At 51.1% G+C, this 16,751-nt stretch overlaps 3 protein-coding genes across 3 annotated transcripts; 1 reads left to right on the top strand and 2 right to left on the bottom strand.

The window, feature by feature from the left end:
* Positions 1-6,063: 6,063 nt before the first annotated feature.
* On the bottom strand, positions 6,064-6,849 carry JN550_007915 (uncharacterized protein; the record flags this gene model as incomplete). Its single annotated transcript, XM_049319818.1, has 1 exon — positions 6,064-6,849. The coding sequence occupies one exon, from the start codon at positions 6,847-6,849 to the stop codon at positions 6,064-6,066; it is 786 nt and encodes a 261-aa protein (XP_049169982.1).
* Positions 6,850-9,935: 3,086 nt separating this feature from the next.
* On the bottom strand, positions 9,936-12,197 carry JN550_007916 (uncharacterized protein; the record flags this gene model as incomplete). Its single annotated transcript, XM_049319819.1, has 1 exon — positions 9,936-12,197. One exon carries the CDS (start codon positions 12,195-12,197, stop codon positions 9,936-9,938), a length of 2,262 nt encoding a protein of 753 aa, XP_049169983.1.
* A 584-nt stretch (positions 12,198-12,781) lies between these two features.
* JN550_007917 (uncharacterized protein) lies at positions 12,782-14,457 on the top strand (the record flags this gene model as incomplete). Its single annotated transcript, XM_049319820.1, has 3 exons — positions 12,782-12,823; positions 12,948-13,599; positions 13,661-14,457. 3 exons carry the CDS (start codon positions 12,782-12,784, stop codon positions 14,455-14,457), a joined length of 1,491 nt encoding a protein of 496 aa, XP_049169984.1.
* Between the last annotated feature and the right edge of the window lie 2,294 nt (positions 14,458-16,751).

Raw genomic sequence — 16,751 nt, forward strand, 5'->3', positions numbered from 1 at the left:
GGCATGCCGACCCTGCGGAAGCTGAAGCAGCTCGGGTATCTTCACTCCGACAACCCCTGTTATATCGGTTGACGTGCAAGCGCACCCTTTCGTAGTAAGTTGGCGCTGGAGGAGGTAATTCTGCCGTACTTCAGTGTCCTGGTTACCTAAATGAGCCTTGCTTGGACGTGATCATCACACGCTTGACTAACTTAGGGATGTCTGTGTGCCGGCGCCTTGACGGTTGCAGACTGCGTAGCATCGTGCTTGTTTGTCAATGTTGGGTTCGCAGACGAGGTTTGAAACATATGGAATGACAGCCGGTCTCCGGACATGTTGGCTCAATACGCGATGGTAGAATGAGCAAGGATATCTGGCAAAGTATATGCAGGTACAGGGGGTCGGTCATCACCTCTGGTGATTGCATACCAAATCCATGGGCAATGGGAATCGCAGGAATTGTCGACTTGGAAAGAGTCTCGATCACTTGTGACCTCCCAACGTGATATGTACAGAATGACTCAAGTCTGGCTGGCTTTTGACCGGCAAGTGGACACTGACGAAGAGATTCTAAAAGTGAGAAGATTCGATGAAACGCTCACAACAATATCGGCCAACTTGCTGCCCTGTTGGCCGTTTTAGTCCTCCGGGCCGAGGGCTTAGTTCGTTTGCACGGCTAGGCAGCCTCCCCGATGCTTTGCCAAGTCGAACTACAAGGCATAGAGCTGCGGTTCATAGTTTTTAATTTTGAGTACAAACCTAGTTATGCATGCTGCCTGATCGGTTGGCTTCCAGGCCCCTAGCTTGTGCGTTATGCCCTGCAATATTGTGCGACTTACGCAGTTCAGAGGTTTGGCGAGTTGCTGCGAATGCCCTCATACTCCCAACGGTCAGCCTAGCGCGCTAGCATTCCAAGCGCCGACAGGGTCATACCCACGCCCGAAGCACGTGCTGTGGTCTCACATGCCAGCGCCGTTTGCCAGGTCAGACTGCGTAGCGAACGAAGTTCGGACTTCGCCTCCATTCCTGGTTTCTGTTAGTGTGGCTTCCGACATTTATTCTCACGCAATTCCATAAGCCAGGGCCGAGTCAGATCTGCTCTGGGTGAAAGTCTTGTAGGTGCCCCAGATGGTCCTTCTTCAATGGATCTGAGATGCCGTTGCTCGCAACCGCGCTGCTAGGCTGACACGCCACAGCCGCGCTAGCCATGCGCCTAATGACTCAGTCATAATTTGAGACAATTATTGACTGAACAGCGCATCCATCACAGACAGCAGGAGTGCAAAATTCTCGACTGCGTTGTACACAACGAAGCGTGTTGATGAGTGCGATCGGAAGAGTAACGCAGAAGAAAGCGCATATGACATGGCTTGATCCCTGTTGACATCAGTCTAACCAATCTTTGACGGAGTTTGGCAGCCGAAACGACACTTTATCAAACTGTAGCTATTCTTCGCTTGCGAGTCTGGTTGAGGCATTTTTGGGGGACTACAGAACACCGATCCCGCATTTCTTGGCATTTAGATAGTCTCAAACCGTTGCCCCAGTCTGCTCCACTCAAGCCCTTGCCACTTGAGTAGACGGCGCACTTGGCTAGACCTTGATCGCTGAAGGCACATGACTGCTACGAACTGGGTCTTCACCAGGTCTGTGTAGTACAGACTCGAAGTCCAACAGTTGGAAACAAGGAGCAGTTATCAAGCAATAAATATAAGCCCTAATCAAGTCCGGGCTTAATATTCCGAAATCTAGTATAAATCAAATACGGTTCATGAGATGCGGAACCTAGATACGGTAGTGATTACCTATGGAACGCCACAATCGACTTGCATGCCTTGGTCGCTAAACGGCGCTTTCCTCCAAGTGTACCAAACCGAACGTTCGGTAACACCCTTGTCATCTTTCCATAACGGCTGCGATCGGCGGTGTGGATCTATTCCTTGCGGCTATCGCGCGGGTCCAGCGCAAATCATAGCCAAGCGTCGGCTTGACTGGGACACTTGGCAGCTTGGCTACAGGTTGCAAAGGTTGGTATGGTCCTCTGGCCCCGGACATCCCCCTTCATTCATGCCCGGGTCATGCATACAGACAATGACACGTGACCAAGTTGACAGGTACCGAAACCTTCTCGATATGGCTTGATTCTAAGCTGTGTCTGGAGGTAGAGATCAACGACTGCCCCACTGTTTAGTTACCAGTGTCACCTGAATCTAGCCTACTTGTTCCGTTAACCAGCCTTAGCCTGAACTCAAAGCCATGCACTAGTACTCATGGGTGGGCAGTGAAAACGCCCCTACCAAACTAGCAGCTGCCCGTCGCTAGGGGTGCTAAGCAGGTGGGACGTTTCCCCGGAATGACGAATGTTTAAAATTACGTGTTCAGTCCCACCGTTGAGCTAACAGCTCAGCTCCTTTGGAGTCCGGTTTGTTGTCGACTGGTGGAGGTGGACGCGAACGTTGCATCCATATGTCTGCATTGCAAATGCGTATGTGATCAAGGTCCCGTTCTGAAACAAAGACAGACTCACACAAGACTGATAGGTCGTCTGCCCTGATTGTGCGATCCCGCAGAGAAAAGTATTCTGCAGAAGTTACGATCATACCATTGCCTACGGACTCTAAGGACAATCAAAACTTTGTCGCAAGTCACGGGATGGCCTCCTACGCTGTATCCGTCATTGTACGAAAGCTACACAATTATAAGAACGGCCGCAACGCCAGAAGTTTGAACTGTCACTAGCCCTTTAAGCGGTTGGCAAGTGGCCATTCCATGCATGCCCCAGCACAATCTGAACTCTGCAATTGGATTGACTGAGGCATGAGCTTTTCGATTCTTGCTCAAATCTGAAGCCGAGGTTTGAAGCTGAAATAATGTGGTCGTCCGGACTCCGGTGCTAGTCCCCGGGATTTGAATGTACTTGGACCATACACCCAGGTTGGCATCGGGCGATAGAGTTACCTGCAAGCACATATGAACACTAGCTGCGCAAGGCTACGTCTAGGCGAGTCAACGTGAAAAGAATCTAGATGGCAGCGAGCCTCTTGTTCTTGCCAATGGACAAGCTACACCTCCCTTCATTCCTCCTCCTCATTCTTGAACTGTTTGCTTCGTGCACACCTACTAGCAGTATTGTCAAAATTCAAAGTTACTCACAATTATTTGCCGATCATTTCGCAACTCTGCAACCGGGTCCCACAGCTGGCCCCGCTGACAGTAAAAGCGTTTGTGACCTTTCGGCGATGCCTCACCCGGTACGGCGCCATATGAGTTAACCACTGACAATATCTGGGGAGGAACAACTCTGGAATGCCTGTGTCTCCCAATATGGGTAAAAAAGACATGTATATTCAGAGGGCTTAATAAATGCCAAATCCTATCACAAATCATGGAGATCGACGGACTTTCCGCCCCTCCCGTCGATGATATGGAGTGTTTTCTAGGCGATGAATCGTCTGATAGGCTGTATTTTCAGTCCACTGGGGAGTGGAGAAAGAATGGTAAGTCTAGAATCTTGCGCTAGCACGTAAATAGTAGCGTGTTATTCATGGGCTTTTGAAGTAGCGGGGAGCATATTGTCGATCCACGACAGATTCAGGAAGAGAGCGCTTAAATCATGGATCGCAATGCACGCGCTGCTGAAGACGCATCCCCTGCACCGGCTGCATACTCGCCCCTTCAGCCGGTTCATATTGCTGCCGCAGAAGATCGCGCAGATATGCCAGAGTGTCGCCAGACAGAATTGGAACAATCAGATCACACGTTCTTGCCCCGTGGGAGGACAGGATCCAAACCACAGTAGAGAACGAGAGAGAGGGAGGACTTGTCCAAACTGAGGGGCTGCAAGACAGTGTGATCAGCATGGACCCACCGCCCAGACGAGCTGTCCCTTTAGACGAGATCGCAGCTTCCCACATGTCCTTGTCTAGTGCCCCATATGACGGGAACATCAAGCTTATCCCGTAGTCTCGTAGTGCCCACTGACGTATCTTACGCACCGCTGCAGAGTTCTGATCGGCAGTCAGTACCGCAGCCTTGCCCATATAAGCTTCCCATGGTATATTTCCGGGAAGATAAAAGTGCGAAAGTCTTTCAGTCAGCTGCAGCAACGGTCCCATGTCACAGCCACAAGCCTGACATGGTCCAAATTGCAAAGCCGTCTCTGATTCCATGTTTTGCGGCAGGGAGAACATGTTTGAAGAGATACTACCCTCTATGCGCCCATATCTGCGGTGATCCAGCCGTAGAGCATGGTTGGCCAAGTTGCATGAGTCAGGGTTGCAAGGCTCCTGCTTGCTGGGCCTGGGGTAGCCCATTTCCAAGTCGTCATCGCGCACGCTCCTCTGACTCGGGCTTGGAACTTCTTGTGTACTTCCTCAGTAGGAGCCTGACCCCAAGACAGATCAGTCCTCACGTGTCTGGAAATGGCGAAAGTTCATTTGACGAGCAACCAGAAGAAGCGCCGGCTGGATATCGAGTTCCTGCCACGCGGGGATCTGAAGTAAGGCTGGCATAAGAAAGTGGTACTGTAGAAATCTATGGGGCTGCAATTGCCTGTGAGGGGGACATGATCTGGCGTAGGTACGCAAGGTTGCCTGCAGCAGATTCCAGCCACTGGGACGCCATTCGTCCACTGGTAGCTTGGGCCACAAGTCCTGCGGGCTGTACTTCGACTTCCGGTCGTGGCAGGAAGTCGACATCTGATGCGAAACTCCTATTTGCCACTCTCCGGACGGACCGACCTCAGTTCAGGACGCGTCCCTTCTTGTTCATGTGCAGATCCACCGGCCAGCTTGACGCGAGGCGCCATAGACAATTCTAGCCACGAATGCTTCGGCCGCGTTAGTTTACAGAAGTGTCCTTGGGCGGCTTGTGACACGACGTGGAGCTGTTCTTGACAGACAGGCTGCAAACGGGAAATAGGGGCGCTTCGGGAACCGTTTTGTGACCGACCAACACGATTTGAATGAAGGTGGCAAGATACACTCAAGTTAGTGCCGGAGAACGGACGTGCACAGTATCTGGCCTTGCCATGCCGCTTGTTCTACACCTCGACAAGAACTGAAGATTTCAGTGGTGCAGTACAGTATGTATGCTGCAGCGCAATCTCTCCCCTTTTCTTTTCGCGGTGAGCCTCTTTAAGAACAGCCTATACACGCACATATGTCCCCAAACGCCATAGATATGGGACACTGTACTCCATTCGATCGACCTAGACCAGAAATCAGGATGGATAATAACAGTAACAACGTCACATATATGGCAGCAGCGGCCCGTAACTATTTTCTTTGCCAGCTCGACTCGGTGCAGGTGCATCGTCCGAGCCAAGTCCATGAGCCTGGCAACGTCAACCACTGTCAAGACATCATGTTAAACTATGGCCGGACCCTGGGGCAATCTCGGCGCACTCTGGTTAACCTGATCCGCCACATCTTTCACGACGTTCATAGAAGCCTAGAAGCTCGGCATGAGGCTATCGCCCGTATGGAACTGCTGCCGCTCGCTGGGCGGAACTATGAGCAGGCCTCTCCTCTATCCAGGAAACTGGCCTCGAAACACTTGATCCAGTGCTGCGCATGTCAGCAGCGGATGGGCTGTTTTCTGGCTTTTGCGCATCGAAATTGCCAATGTGTTAGTCTCCTGGCATTCAACATTATTTTCGTTCCACTGACATGTGATACTAGGTTGTCTGCTCAGAGTGCGCCACTAGGCGGTATGCATTTTGCAGGGTCGGCGATCATGCCATATCCTATGGACTTCAAGAAATGGTCAGAAACAATGAACAGGAGCGGCATGTATACTGAGCAGGCATTAACTTGGTCTTCTGCATAACAGTTACTAGATGGCGGTCGCTATCAATAGCTTCATAACCGAATGAAGTCGAGACTGAAAGACACTTGTTATTCTTTAATCACTCTTTATTGTCACGTATGAAGTGGCCAAATGGTCCTGTCTCCCACCCTCACGTTTGCTATTCGCGCTTGCCCTCCTACTACAGCATCTAGTACTACACCACCTGAGTGGTGAGCCTCAAGCGGGATCCACCGCCCATGACATGGCAATCCGCCGTATGATGATCAACAATAATTATTCGATCTTGCAGGAGAAGTGGCGATTCTGTTCCTTCGATCGACTGTCGTTAGGTATCCTCCGCTTCTGCAGTTCGCCCTGGTTGACGAAATTGACATGGTAGAGAAATTTCGCTACGCAGTCCTTCATATGTGCTGACAGCGAGGGGTGCTGCTTTGGAATCATCGTCTCCCCCCTGCTTATATTCCGAGCCACCCACGACTCCAGCAGGTATACACCAACCCAGCAGCCAATGAAGATTTGTGGCCCATACGCGATGCCCGAGTCGTGCATGGCCAAGAGGCTCCCAATGAACATAACGGCGGTGTATACGTCTCTGTATGTAGGCAGAGCCTTGAGCTGACTCGCCGCCCAAATCAGGATCCTCGGGTAGGATGCCGCAGCATTAATCTTGATCGTTGCTGCATGCAAAGCGGGGAATCCAAGAAAGACCGAGCAGAAGGAGATAGCCAGGCGGATCAGCATCTGCGCATGGAAAACGGGCTGCGCAATGTTCTTGTGACCAGCGTAGTGCCCTTCCTTGACTAGGTAATGGCTCCTCCATGAGTGGAAAGCCATCACGGAGAAATCAACATACGTGGGTACGGCATGCTGCCCATCTTTGAGGATCGAGACCCAGTAGTATAGGATCTCGATGTTTGGTATGATGATATGGAGGAACAGGATGGCACTGGAGGGTTTTCGCAGTCGCTTGGCAGCACGCTTGACAACGTGTATTGTATGTTTTTGAAAGACAAAGAAGGTTACAGCCAGCGCTGGTATATGCTCCAGGGTTGTCCACATTGTCAGCGATGAGCAACAGCATTCACAGACGAAGGTGAGATGAATTTAGCAGATTGTTTCATAATATTCTGTCGTTGAAGCCTGAACTTATACTGCTTGCCATTATACTGGATTGATATGGACCGTAAGTGTGGCCGAGTAACATGACCCGAAAGTATCGCAGGAGGTTTAGATGAGCATATATGAAGCTGTAAACTGGACCAATTTTGATCAGAACGACGCTGGACGGTACAGTACATATAGTGCTGAATCTACTCTACATATCGCAATTATAGCCCCGTGGAATCAGTTTTTGATTGCCGCTCCTGCAGTGCAGTACCGGAGAATTTCTAAGACAAGGCATTCATGAGCCCATTTTGAAACTCTCTGTGCCACCGTTACTTTGGCATCCACCAGTTACCAGTAGTCATAGTTGTGAGCTGCTGAATATGGACCGCCCTCGCAGCGAAGTCTATGTAAATTTGACCTTTCTCACGTTTGAGTCTTTTGACGCGCCCACGCTCTCAATATTCTGAACAGAAAACCTGCAGAGATGTCGAAGCTACGGCGCCTTCTACCAGCACCCAGCAGCGCCACGGATTCGGCAGTAATTGGGTTGTCCCCTTCCGACGAACCCATCTCATCTCAATTGCAACATCCCAACAGGGACTGGTATCCTTGATGTTCAGACTACCATTGGATCTGCTATATCGGTCCAGAAATGCGATCGCAAAGTTTTCGCCATAGGTACAACGCATGGCGAGGCGGACCGATTTGTCTCCTCCATCACAAAGGCCAAGGGACGTAGCATCTTGTAGCCGCGTGGAGCAACAGTACATGGAGAATTGATCTGGCAATGATAGATATCGGGAGATCATCTGAATAAGTTCGAGTGGCAGAGCTTCAATGGGAGACAAGGATCTATCATTCGTGCTAGTCATCTTGGTAGAATGGAATTCCAGTGACGGGTGTCCGAGAATACGACGAGTGAGTGAGTGGAAAGCTTGAGTATATATATGTGCTTCAGGTCGTGGGAGAGGTTACAAGTCAGGCAGAATTACCAATGCCATCGCATGAACATGGAGCGAGCCTGCCTTGGTTGCTGGGGGGAAGCATCCTGGGCCGCACGAAGGGGCTTGACGAGCATGATAGAATCAACCGCTGATATTCACGGCCTGATCAGCGTGTCGGCCGGCTTGTTGCCTTTGCTTCTTAAGCGCTTCATGCAGATCCCTGGCCGACAGTGCCCCTCCGGATGATGATTCAGATAGCTTCGCTTCTACCCATCCGCATAAGGGGCTTGGAAGGATGCTCGGTACACGGCCTCATACATCTTGTCAGGAGCTTGGAGAGAGGCCCGGTCGTTGTTCTGGAAAACCCTACTTCAGGGGGCAGGGATACACAGTTATCCTATGGAAAGACCATGCTCCTGACTATGGGCACTTACGTATTTAAGGGTTGGCAAGGAGTGTCGAAGCCATGCCGAGTCCAACACGATTGTCTCAAATTATCGCTCATTGTGAAAACTCCCACCAATCTACATTCTCATGGAATCCCTCAACACCCTCCTACCAAAGGTTGTTGCCTCGACGGCACTTGTTTGCCAAGCGTCTCTCCTGCTGGTAGACTACTTCGCGGTTTTCAAACGAATTACCGACGTTGGACAGACGCAACCGCCGTTTATTGCGGAGCATAATCGTCTTTTTAAAACGGTTTTCGCTTTGATTTCCAGTCTAGGACTGATACCGTCCGTCACATTTATTGTACTTGGGTACCAACGGGAAGTCGCCTGGCTAGGGGCCGCATTAGGCGTTCTTAACCTGTGGAGTATGGCTCGAGAGGTGAGCCCAAAAATCTCCATCAGAAATGACCCACTGATCAAAAGTAAGTTCTGGCTGGCAATCGGAACCTGGAGTCCTGTTCAAAGATCGTTCGTCATTGGTCCTTTAGGTTGTGTCTTCACCTATAGTTTCCTGCTCTTCTTGGTTGGGTTGATTCTAGGTGTTGGACGAATTTTCGAAGCATTCGAGGCACCCTCTGGCCAATCACTTCTAAGTTCCGTCACAACCTTTCGTGTTTGGATGATATAGGAGTGGTGGCAGATCGGAATGCTGCGTACCCAGGGGCACCGCGCAATCTATATACGACCGGTGCTGTATGTGATGACACTAGGTTTGAACTGGTATGCGCTCTCAGCTTCGATCGCAACCATCCAAAGACTACTTGTACGTACTATAATACAAGACTGTTGTCCTAGACTGACGTGATAGATACTCTGCGCAACTTCCACTCTGCTCGACATCTCACGTCCTGTTGCCTTCGTACTGGTACAGATAGTCCAGGTAATTCGAAGAATGAGATCCCAGAACCTGGGAAACATACATACAGCACCTCAGGACTCTTCGAATATAGAGCTGGTAGATACTCGAGGGAATATGGAGGTGTAAAACGACAATCTCATCTGCCTCCGATGAGGCGATAAGCGAACCCTTCACGAAGCACTTACGTCAAAGACACCACCCTAGATATGGCGGACGTACGCTCGCTTGGAATAATTCAGGCCATTTCTAGAAACCGTCTATGTTCAAAACCCCTTCAGATCGATGATGAGCCGTACTTGCAAAACACTGCCTCCCAAGGGCCAAGCACCATGCAAGCTCTTCTGCCGGGTGTGACCTAGCATTGACTAAAATATATGTGGTATATCTAGCATATTATCTTTGAGCTTCCTTTATAATAAACAGCCAAGTATTCGGGTGATGAGGGTATGTACGGGAGTCCTACTTTGAATTTAAAGCGGAAGAACTCATGATTGTTAAAGCGATTTCTCAGCATGGCGCCCATCGTCTCCCTTTATACTGAGTCTAGGCCAAACTTGTCGACTATTATCTCAACAGTAACCTGTCAGCTCGAGTCATGGTCAGCTGGTGAGAACAAGACAGATTAAGCTTCTAGCAATATCAGCAGTACAGTGCACTTCAAGGCTTCTGGAGCTGATCGCCAGGGGGGCCGATGTCCGTCTATGAAATACCGAGCCATCCCTCGAAATAGCGCAGGCTGCGTCTCGCTAATGTCTAATCTGCAAGCTGTAAGGACTAGTCCCTGATTCACCTCGACAACTTCTCACAAAGACGCCTCAGTTCTTGCGCAAAGGGGTCTACAACACGATCCTTTTTTCCCCTCTTCCTCTTGCGTGCTGGGACATTTGTACTTATCGATGCCAGCGGTTCGCGACTGGGGAGCAACGCTCTTTCAAAGTCGATGACGCAGAAACGCCTGTGTTGAGAGTCGTAAAGTATGTTCCGTAACTCCGCATCACGGTGAAGGACGCCAAGTTGATGTAGCCTGGTGTAAATGCCAGTAACCTTGCGAACAATATCGTGCTTGTTGAGCTCCCCAATGCTTTCAGATAACGGTTTCCCCTCCCAGCTGAGAAACATGAATTGGGTGAATACACCACAGTCGTAGTAATACGGCAGGACGAGGTCGACTAATCCCAGGAAGATTGGAACACCGTCTCCCTGCATGGGCTTAATGTGGTTGTACGCTGTTTCTTCATGCTGCAAGCGAGGCAAATCCGGCTGTTGCATAGCCTTGGCGACAAGTGTATAGCCATGAGATGATAGCCGCACCTTGAAAAGCGCCCCTGTTGCGCCGGCCCGATAAAGAGGAGTGCAGTCGGCTTCCGGGCCACGATCCTTGGCCAGTTGATCCCGGGTCCGGCAGAGAAACTCGGAGCGGCTTATATGCGCAGGCTTGTGATCCTTGGCATTGGGACATGACGAGTCGATTGGTCCACCTGAGGCTAGTCCCGAAAGACAGTGCCGAGAACAGAAGGGCCGATCTTGTATCCTGTGTTTTCCAGTTTGCCTCTCCTCCTGCTCTCTGCGACCTCTGATCTGGCCTGCGGCTTGCACTTCCGCTGTTGGTGTAGACTTGGTGGAATGGCTTGATCGATCCGGGGTTGGGGAAGCGGGTCCATCGCCGTCATCTTCATCATCGCTCCGGCTGGGAAACGCATCCTGCACCGGCTTGCAGCGCGAGCGCGTTCGAATAGGCGACCGCATAAAATTCTTCCAACGCTGAGGCTTATACGCAGACGTGGGTCGCTCCTTACGTACCGTCGCCGGGATATCTCTCAGCACGTCGTCGAACTCCATGGCCCATGTGTCCAGCTCAGCAGCTGCATCGTGCCAGGATGCAGGAGGTGGCTCTGCACGGACGGCCTGGAGGATGAAGGCAAAGACCTGGGCGACGGCCGTACGGTGAAGTCTGGTGGGGTCGTCGTCCAGGACGTCAAGGTTGGGCACAGACACGAAGTAGTAGACAGTGGCCGGGTCCTCGGGAATGAAGAGGAAAATGAAGACTTCTCCTGTGCAAACGTACCCGTACTGGACGCCTTTACCTATCATGTAAGAGAACAACTGAGTGACGACGGCAGCAGCGAGGGTCCTCGACGCAAACTCAAAGCTGTCACCAGTCATGTGAATCACGTCACGTTGCGGCTGGATCGCCGATCGGAGGCCGACCACTATCTCCTCCTGGGTGAGTTTGTGTGGAGGCTTGTACTCGATGGCCACAGCGGGTATATTCTGACCGTCCTCGTTCCTGTATATACAGAACTGGTCGGCGCGGTTACCCTTCCCCCGGGTTCGGCGGCGAGCTGTCTTTGGTGCTGCCGACTTCGCGCCGGTGTTATGCTCGCTGATAGACACATTTCCCAGAGACTCAGAGATGGTGTTCACGTCACCACCAAGATTTGTGTGGCTTTCGAAGGATATATCCCCTTGTAGGCCCAGGCCAGATCGAATTTGTGGATCGCGGAAAGCCTCCCCAAATAGCTTGCGCACGGCATTTTCGACGGTGTCGCGTTCAAAGTCCCGAAGTCCAAGCTCACTACTAATGGAATGGATCAAGGACCTGACGTATGCAAGCTGGTTGCTGGTCGGAAACACGGGTTGTGAGGAGAATGAACCGCCGGTGAGTCTTTCCCAAATAGCCTCCTGGCCTGCCGCGAAATCATCCCACGGTATGATGCGTCGAGGATATATTCGGCCGGTGGGGTTAGTCGTGTCCCCTTGGGTGGTGAGAGAGCGGTCGGTTACCACCTGAATGGCAAGGCTGAGCGAATGACACGCCTCGAGATATTGCTCAAGCGCTTGTGGCCTGGTCTCCTTGGCCAGTTCCTCGGCTTCTTCGCGTCGGCGCTGCTCTTCTTCGCGTCGGCGCTGCTCTTCTTCGCGTCGGCGCTGCTCCTCTTCGCGTCGGCGCTGCTCCTCTTCGCGTCGGCGCTGCTCCTCTTCGAGTCTCTGTTCGGATTCCTCTAACTTGCGTAGCAACTCCGCGATTCGTGCCTCCGCAGATTCCATGGGATTGTATATCGTGCGTGGAGATATAGGCAGCGTAATAGGAACGGATGTTGTCAAATATTGGATCACGTGCCCCGCTTTTTAATGACTTACTTCGAAATCCCCTTATAGGTGTCCCAGTGCCGCGTAGGGAGTGATATGGGCGCGTTGAATCTGGACATGCCGCGGTGCATCGAAGATGAGCATGAAAGCGGGGTCAGAAGAGTCTCGCGTTTTGGTCCGTGGCGCAGCCACCGCTGTCGGAGCTAAGTCCTAACGCGTCTGAGGCAACATATCTACCCTTACCAACAATATTGCCAGGCCATTGATAGTACTGCTCTAGCCTGGTAGGTAAAAGTTGAGGAATATAACGCAGGACCATATTTATCTCTGCAAGTCAATGTTAAGTGGCCACCTATGCTGGAAAGCCAAGGCAATGTAAGAAGCGCTGCAGCGGGCTGCTTGACATGCCTGAGAACACGGCCTTGCACCCATACGGGCTTGGAAAAGTTAGGCATCAATATGCAGCTGCCATGATGCCACGAGTGTCGGCCTGAAGCACAACATACCAGGTGCACCCCGCGGTCGGCGTAAGACTGCAAGCCATGATGGATGAGCTCTTGTTCAGTCTCGGCATTGGTGTCACGGTCCATAGGAAATCATCTGGTCGTACTTTCCTCCAGTCATGCCACGGCGGAGCATAATCCGGTGCCGAAGCTACTGCGGTTGATCAGTGTTCGCTGCCGCGCGCTAACTGTTGCACTGGCGCAGCAGATCAGCACCAATCATATTGGCCGGCGAATCGCCAGCCACAGCCACGCGGCGATACAGTATGTTTCACAGTGGATTACTCGCAGCATATATGTTGACCTTGCCTCGCATCTCCTCACATATCCTTCAGCTTCCTTCCTCCTGTCTGCACAGCAAGCACCTGGTCAGATGGCAGAACCGGTAGGGCTAGCCTCAGGCGTCCTGGCCCTAGCAGGCTTCGCTTTCAAGGCCGGCATCAAACTCCGCGATACGATCCAAGAATTCCAGAACCAACCCCGCCAGGTACGAGAGCTCCTTACGGAGCTTGCGGGCCTAGTTTTGGTGCTACAGAAACTCTCTAAGATCAGCGATCTCGGCCTTGATGTAGACATCACGGCTCTTCGGCTCACACTAGAACAGTGCAAGCGGTCTTGTGACGAGGTCGAAGCCGAGCTACTTACGTACTGCTCACGGTCTGTTCTCGATCGGACGAGCTTCCGTGACTGGGCCAAACTCAGGTGCAGCGGCGGTGATGGCATTGAAGGCTTTCGGCAGCAGCTGATAGGATACAAGTCCACGATCACCGTCGCCCTGAGCTTTGCAAATCTGTTGGTCTCCCTGGGCCAGCTAACGAAGTGTTCAAAGTTGCGCATCTGCTACTACTACCGAAGCCGTAAATTCCTGTCGACAGTTGATCGCGACGACGACAGTCGATTTACAATCTCACCTGGAAGCAATCCAGCAAAAGCTTGAGGCCCTGGCTCAACGCAGCTCTGCCGGTCCTGGCCTGGACAAGGTCACCCAGCAACGCATGGAAGAAGAACAGCGCAGTACGGAAAAGGGTCTCGAATTCTGTGCCACGCTCTCACAGGCAATCGAGAAAATCCAGGTCGATTTCTTTGGAGGCAAAAGCGGGCTTCCCAACTTGGCAAGCTCTGATTCAACCTCTGGAATGCTACTTGGGGAGGGACTTGATGGTTGTATGCATCACATGCGTTTCACGCTCGATCAACTCGAAAAGCACCGAAAGAAGATAACCGAAAGTTTGGGTACTGGCTCGGCAGCCTCTATGTCTGCGCAAGACCAGGCCTCGCTTAACAAGCTTCAAGCTGAAGAGAAGACATTACAGCAATGCCTGAACTTTTGCTCGGATGTCGACGCGGTCTTAGAGTCGCAGGTCAGCAACATAGAAAACAATGCAGAAGGCGACGACAGTATCCAGCTTATGGTGTCTACGGATGGCAAGCGATTTAATGGCAAAAACCGAGGTATTGGTCTGAGGCTAAAGCAAGCTGGTGGTCATTTTAGTGAGGGGTCCTTGCAGCAGGTGTCTCAAGACTTTAAAGCCATCAGCATTCACTATACCGGAATCCAGGAGCGAGCGCCGGGACGTTCAACGCCGATGGCAGAGGACAATAATACGCCCCCTCAAGCCGAGTCACCTTTCGGTAACCGCCACGGACCAGGCGTCACGCTTGCCAAGCACGGTGTACTGGCCGGCCCTGCCGGTTGGACTGGTGGTGGCTCGTAATGGAAAACCCATGTTGGCGCCGTTCTCATGCCAGTAGCAGTTGGTGGACTAACACTGCCCCAAGGACGTGACGCTGAATCTTCCATAGGCCCTTCCGTTTGGAAAAACATAGGCGCAGGTTGATTTTCCTATTTGCAATCGTGTGCGAGTAAAAGGCTTTGATGGGCGCTGAACATTTCACCTTAGAGTTCTGAACATTGCCTCGAGCAAGAGTCCGGCATAATTTCATGTGTACGGTCAACGCAACACACAAGAGACAAGCTATCACGGGAAATGGATGGTCGATGTGGCCGGCGACAATCAAGACCCACTCTCATCCTGGAGGCCGCAGCCTACGATATAATAAGGTATTTTGATGTTCTGCCCAACCTGGACATACCGTGCTATTGACTCGCTAACACCCTATCTCAGTGCACACCATGATTCAAAAGGCGTGAGTACCGGCTTTGGTAATAATTCGACCACTATGTGCAGTAGGGATTCGGCAAGACCCGAGCCAGAGAACAAGAGACTTTCTTGTCCGTTTCGCAGACGTAATCCGGCAAGATTTAATATTCGACAGTATCAAAATTGCGCCTCAAGTGGGTTTATTGATCTAGCAACCCTCAAGTATGTGGGAGCATCCTGAACTCGAAAACCCAAACAGAGAAAAAAAGAACACACACAGAAAAGAGACAAGGGGGGTTCGCGTGGCTGATTCTAATGATCATGAATAGGCGCCATATAAGGGTCTATCATAGACGTCAACAACTCCCATTTAAGTGTTTACGGTGTGCTAAGGCCTTCGAAAACCAAAATGAGCTTGTCAAACACATGCGAGCACCACCAGACCAAATATGCAGCATCGTGGACTGTCAGTTCTCAGAAGATCCTGAAGACGGCATCACCGATGAGGCTGACATGTTACTCACCGAACGCAAGAGTGGCCTCAAGGTTGATTCTTGGGAAACCCTTTGGAAAGTCCTATTTCCCAATGACACGCACATCTCCTCACCTAGTACAAGGCGATCTCTTTCTAGTGCTGGGGTATTCATGCTAACTTCTACCAGAGTTTGTCAACCCAATGGTCGTCGAAGTTTTCGAAGTAATCAACGCAGTCGAGGGGTTCCACCCTAAGCATATCCTACAACTTGATACCAATGCCCATGCAGCTGCACCAGGCGAACAGCCGTATCACATATCGCAGTTACTGCCTAGACTCATCACCCACCTAAAGACTAAGCTAAGAGATGTCTGTAACGGTTGCTGCACGACGCCGAAGTGTGGTTCCTTGGGGCTTGTACCTGACTTTGGCGCTCAAGGCGTATCAGATGGGGATGTATACCAGGGAAATCATCAATGAAATGTCTACAACGCGTACGAGCCTGGCTTACCTTCCCCGGTAATTAACGAAACCACCTCGTACTCAGCTTCCTCTGTGTCGGGCATTGCCGCAAGAGATGCCAAATCTCACAGGAAGGAGGCGATGCGCTATCCTTGCCGCAGCTGCGACAAATCATTCACGAAGAGCAAAAATCTAAGTAGACATCTCAGCTCAATGCATAGCTTTGGCCGGCCGCAATACGGCTGTTCATGTGGATATGAAACTGTGCGGAAAGACAATTTCCGTCGCCACCTCAAAAACTGTACACGGCCAAGGGTGGATAGGCAGTATCAATGTCACTGCGGCTATGGAAGTGCATCTAAAGAGGAATTTCACGAACACATCGAGTCATGTTGGCCAACAAAATCTGGCCGCCCAAAAAAGAACGCAGAGGATGATGTCTCGTCAACAGGCGAACTACAAGATCCGACATAATCAGAGCATGGAGTTAATCGTATTCCCCCCGAATTTCGGTCATACATATCCCAGCAGAGCTTGTTTCTTGTGGAAAAGGAGGATGTCGGAAGTATGCCATTCGTGTGAAGCTTTTAGAGGGCGATGCTTGCCTCTAACCCACTGCGTATCGTTTGGTCCCGAGACACACTTCTAAGACCCAGGACATGCCCCGCAGCCGATTCCAGCCACGGGACAGACAGTTCAGTCCCATAGATCCGTTTTGACATAGAACCGCTTGAGCTTAATCTGACTTCACATGGTAATATTCCACGTACATGCATTCTATCTGCATCTTGGGTGATATTTTGATCACAGTATGAACAGCAGACGATTTCTTTCTTCATTTGAGTAACTCGGATAGATCCATTCTTCGACTTTTATGTATTTCTTCGACATCACCTATTTTGGTACTGAATACAGCCATTATGTGGCTTCCACACTACTAACAGCACAGTACATTGGCGCCACGAACGTC

The sequence above is a fragment of the Neoarthrinium moseri genome (assembly GCF_022829205.1).
Source record: "Neoarthrinium moseri strain CBS 164.80 chromosome Unknown scaffold32_Wmoseri_CBS_16480, whole genome shotgun sequence".
Lineage (NCBI taxonomy): Eukaryota > Fungi > Ascomycota > Sordariomycetes > Amphisphaeriales > Apiosporaceae > Neoarthrinium > Neoarthrinium moseri.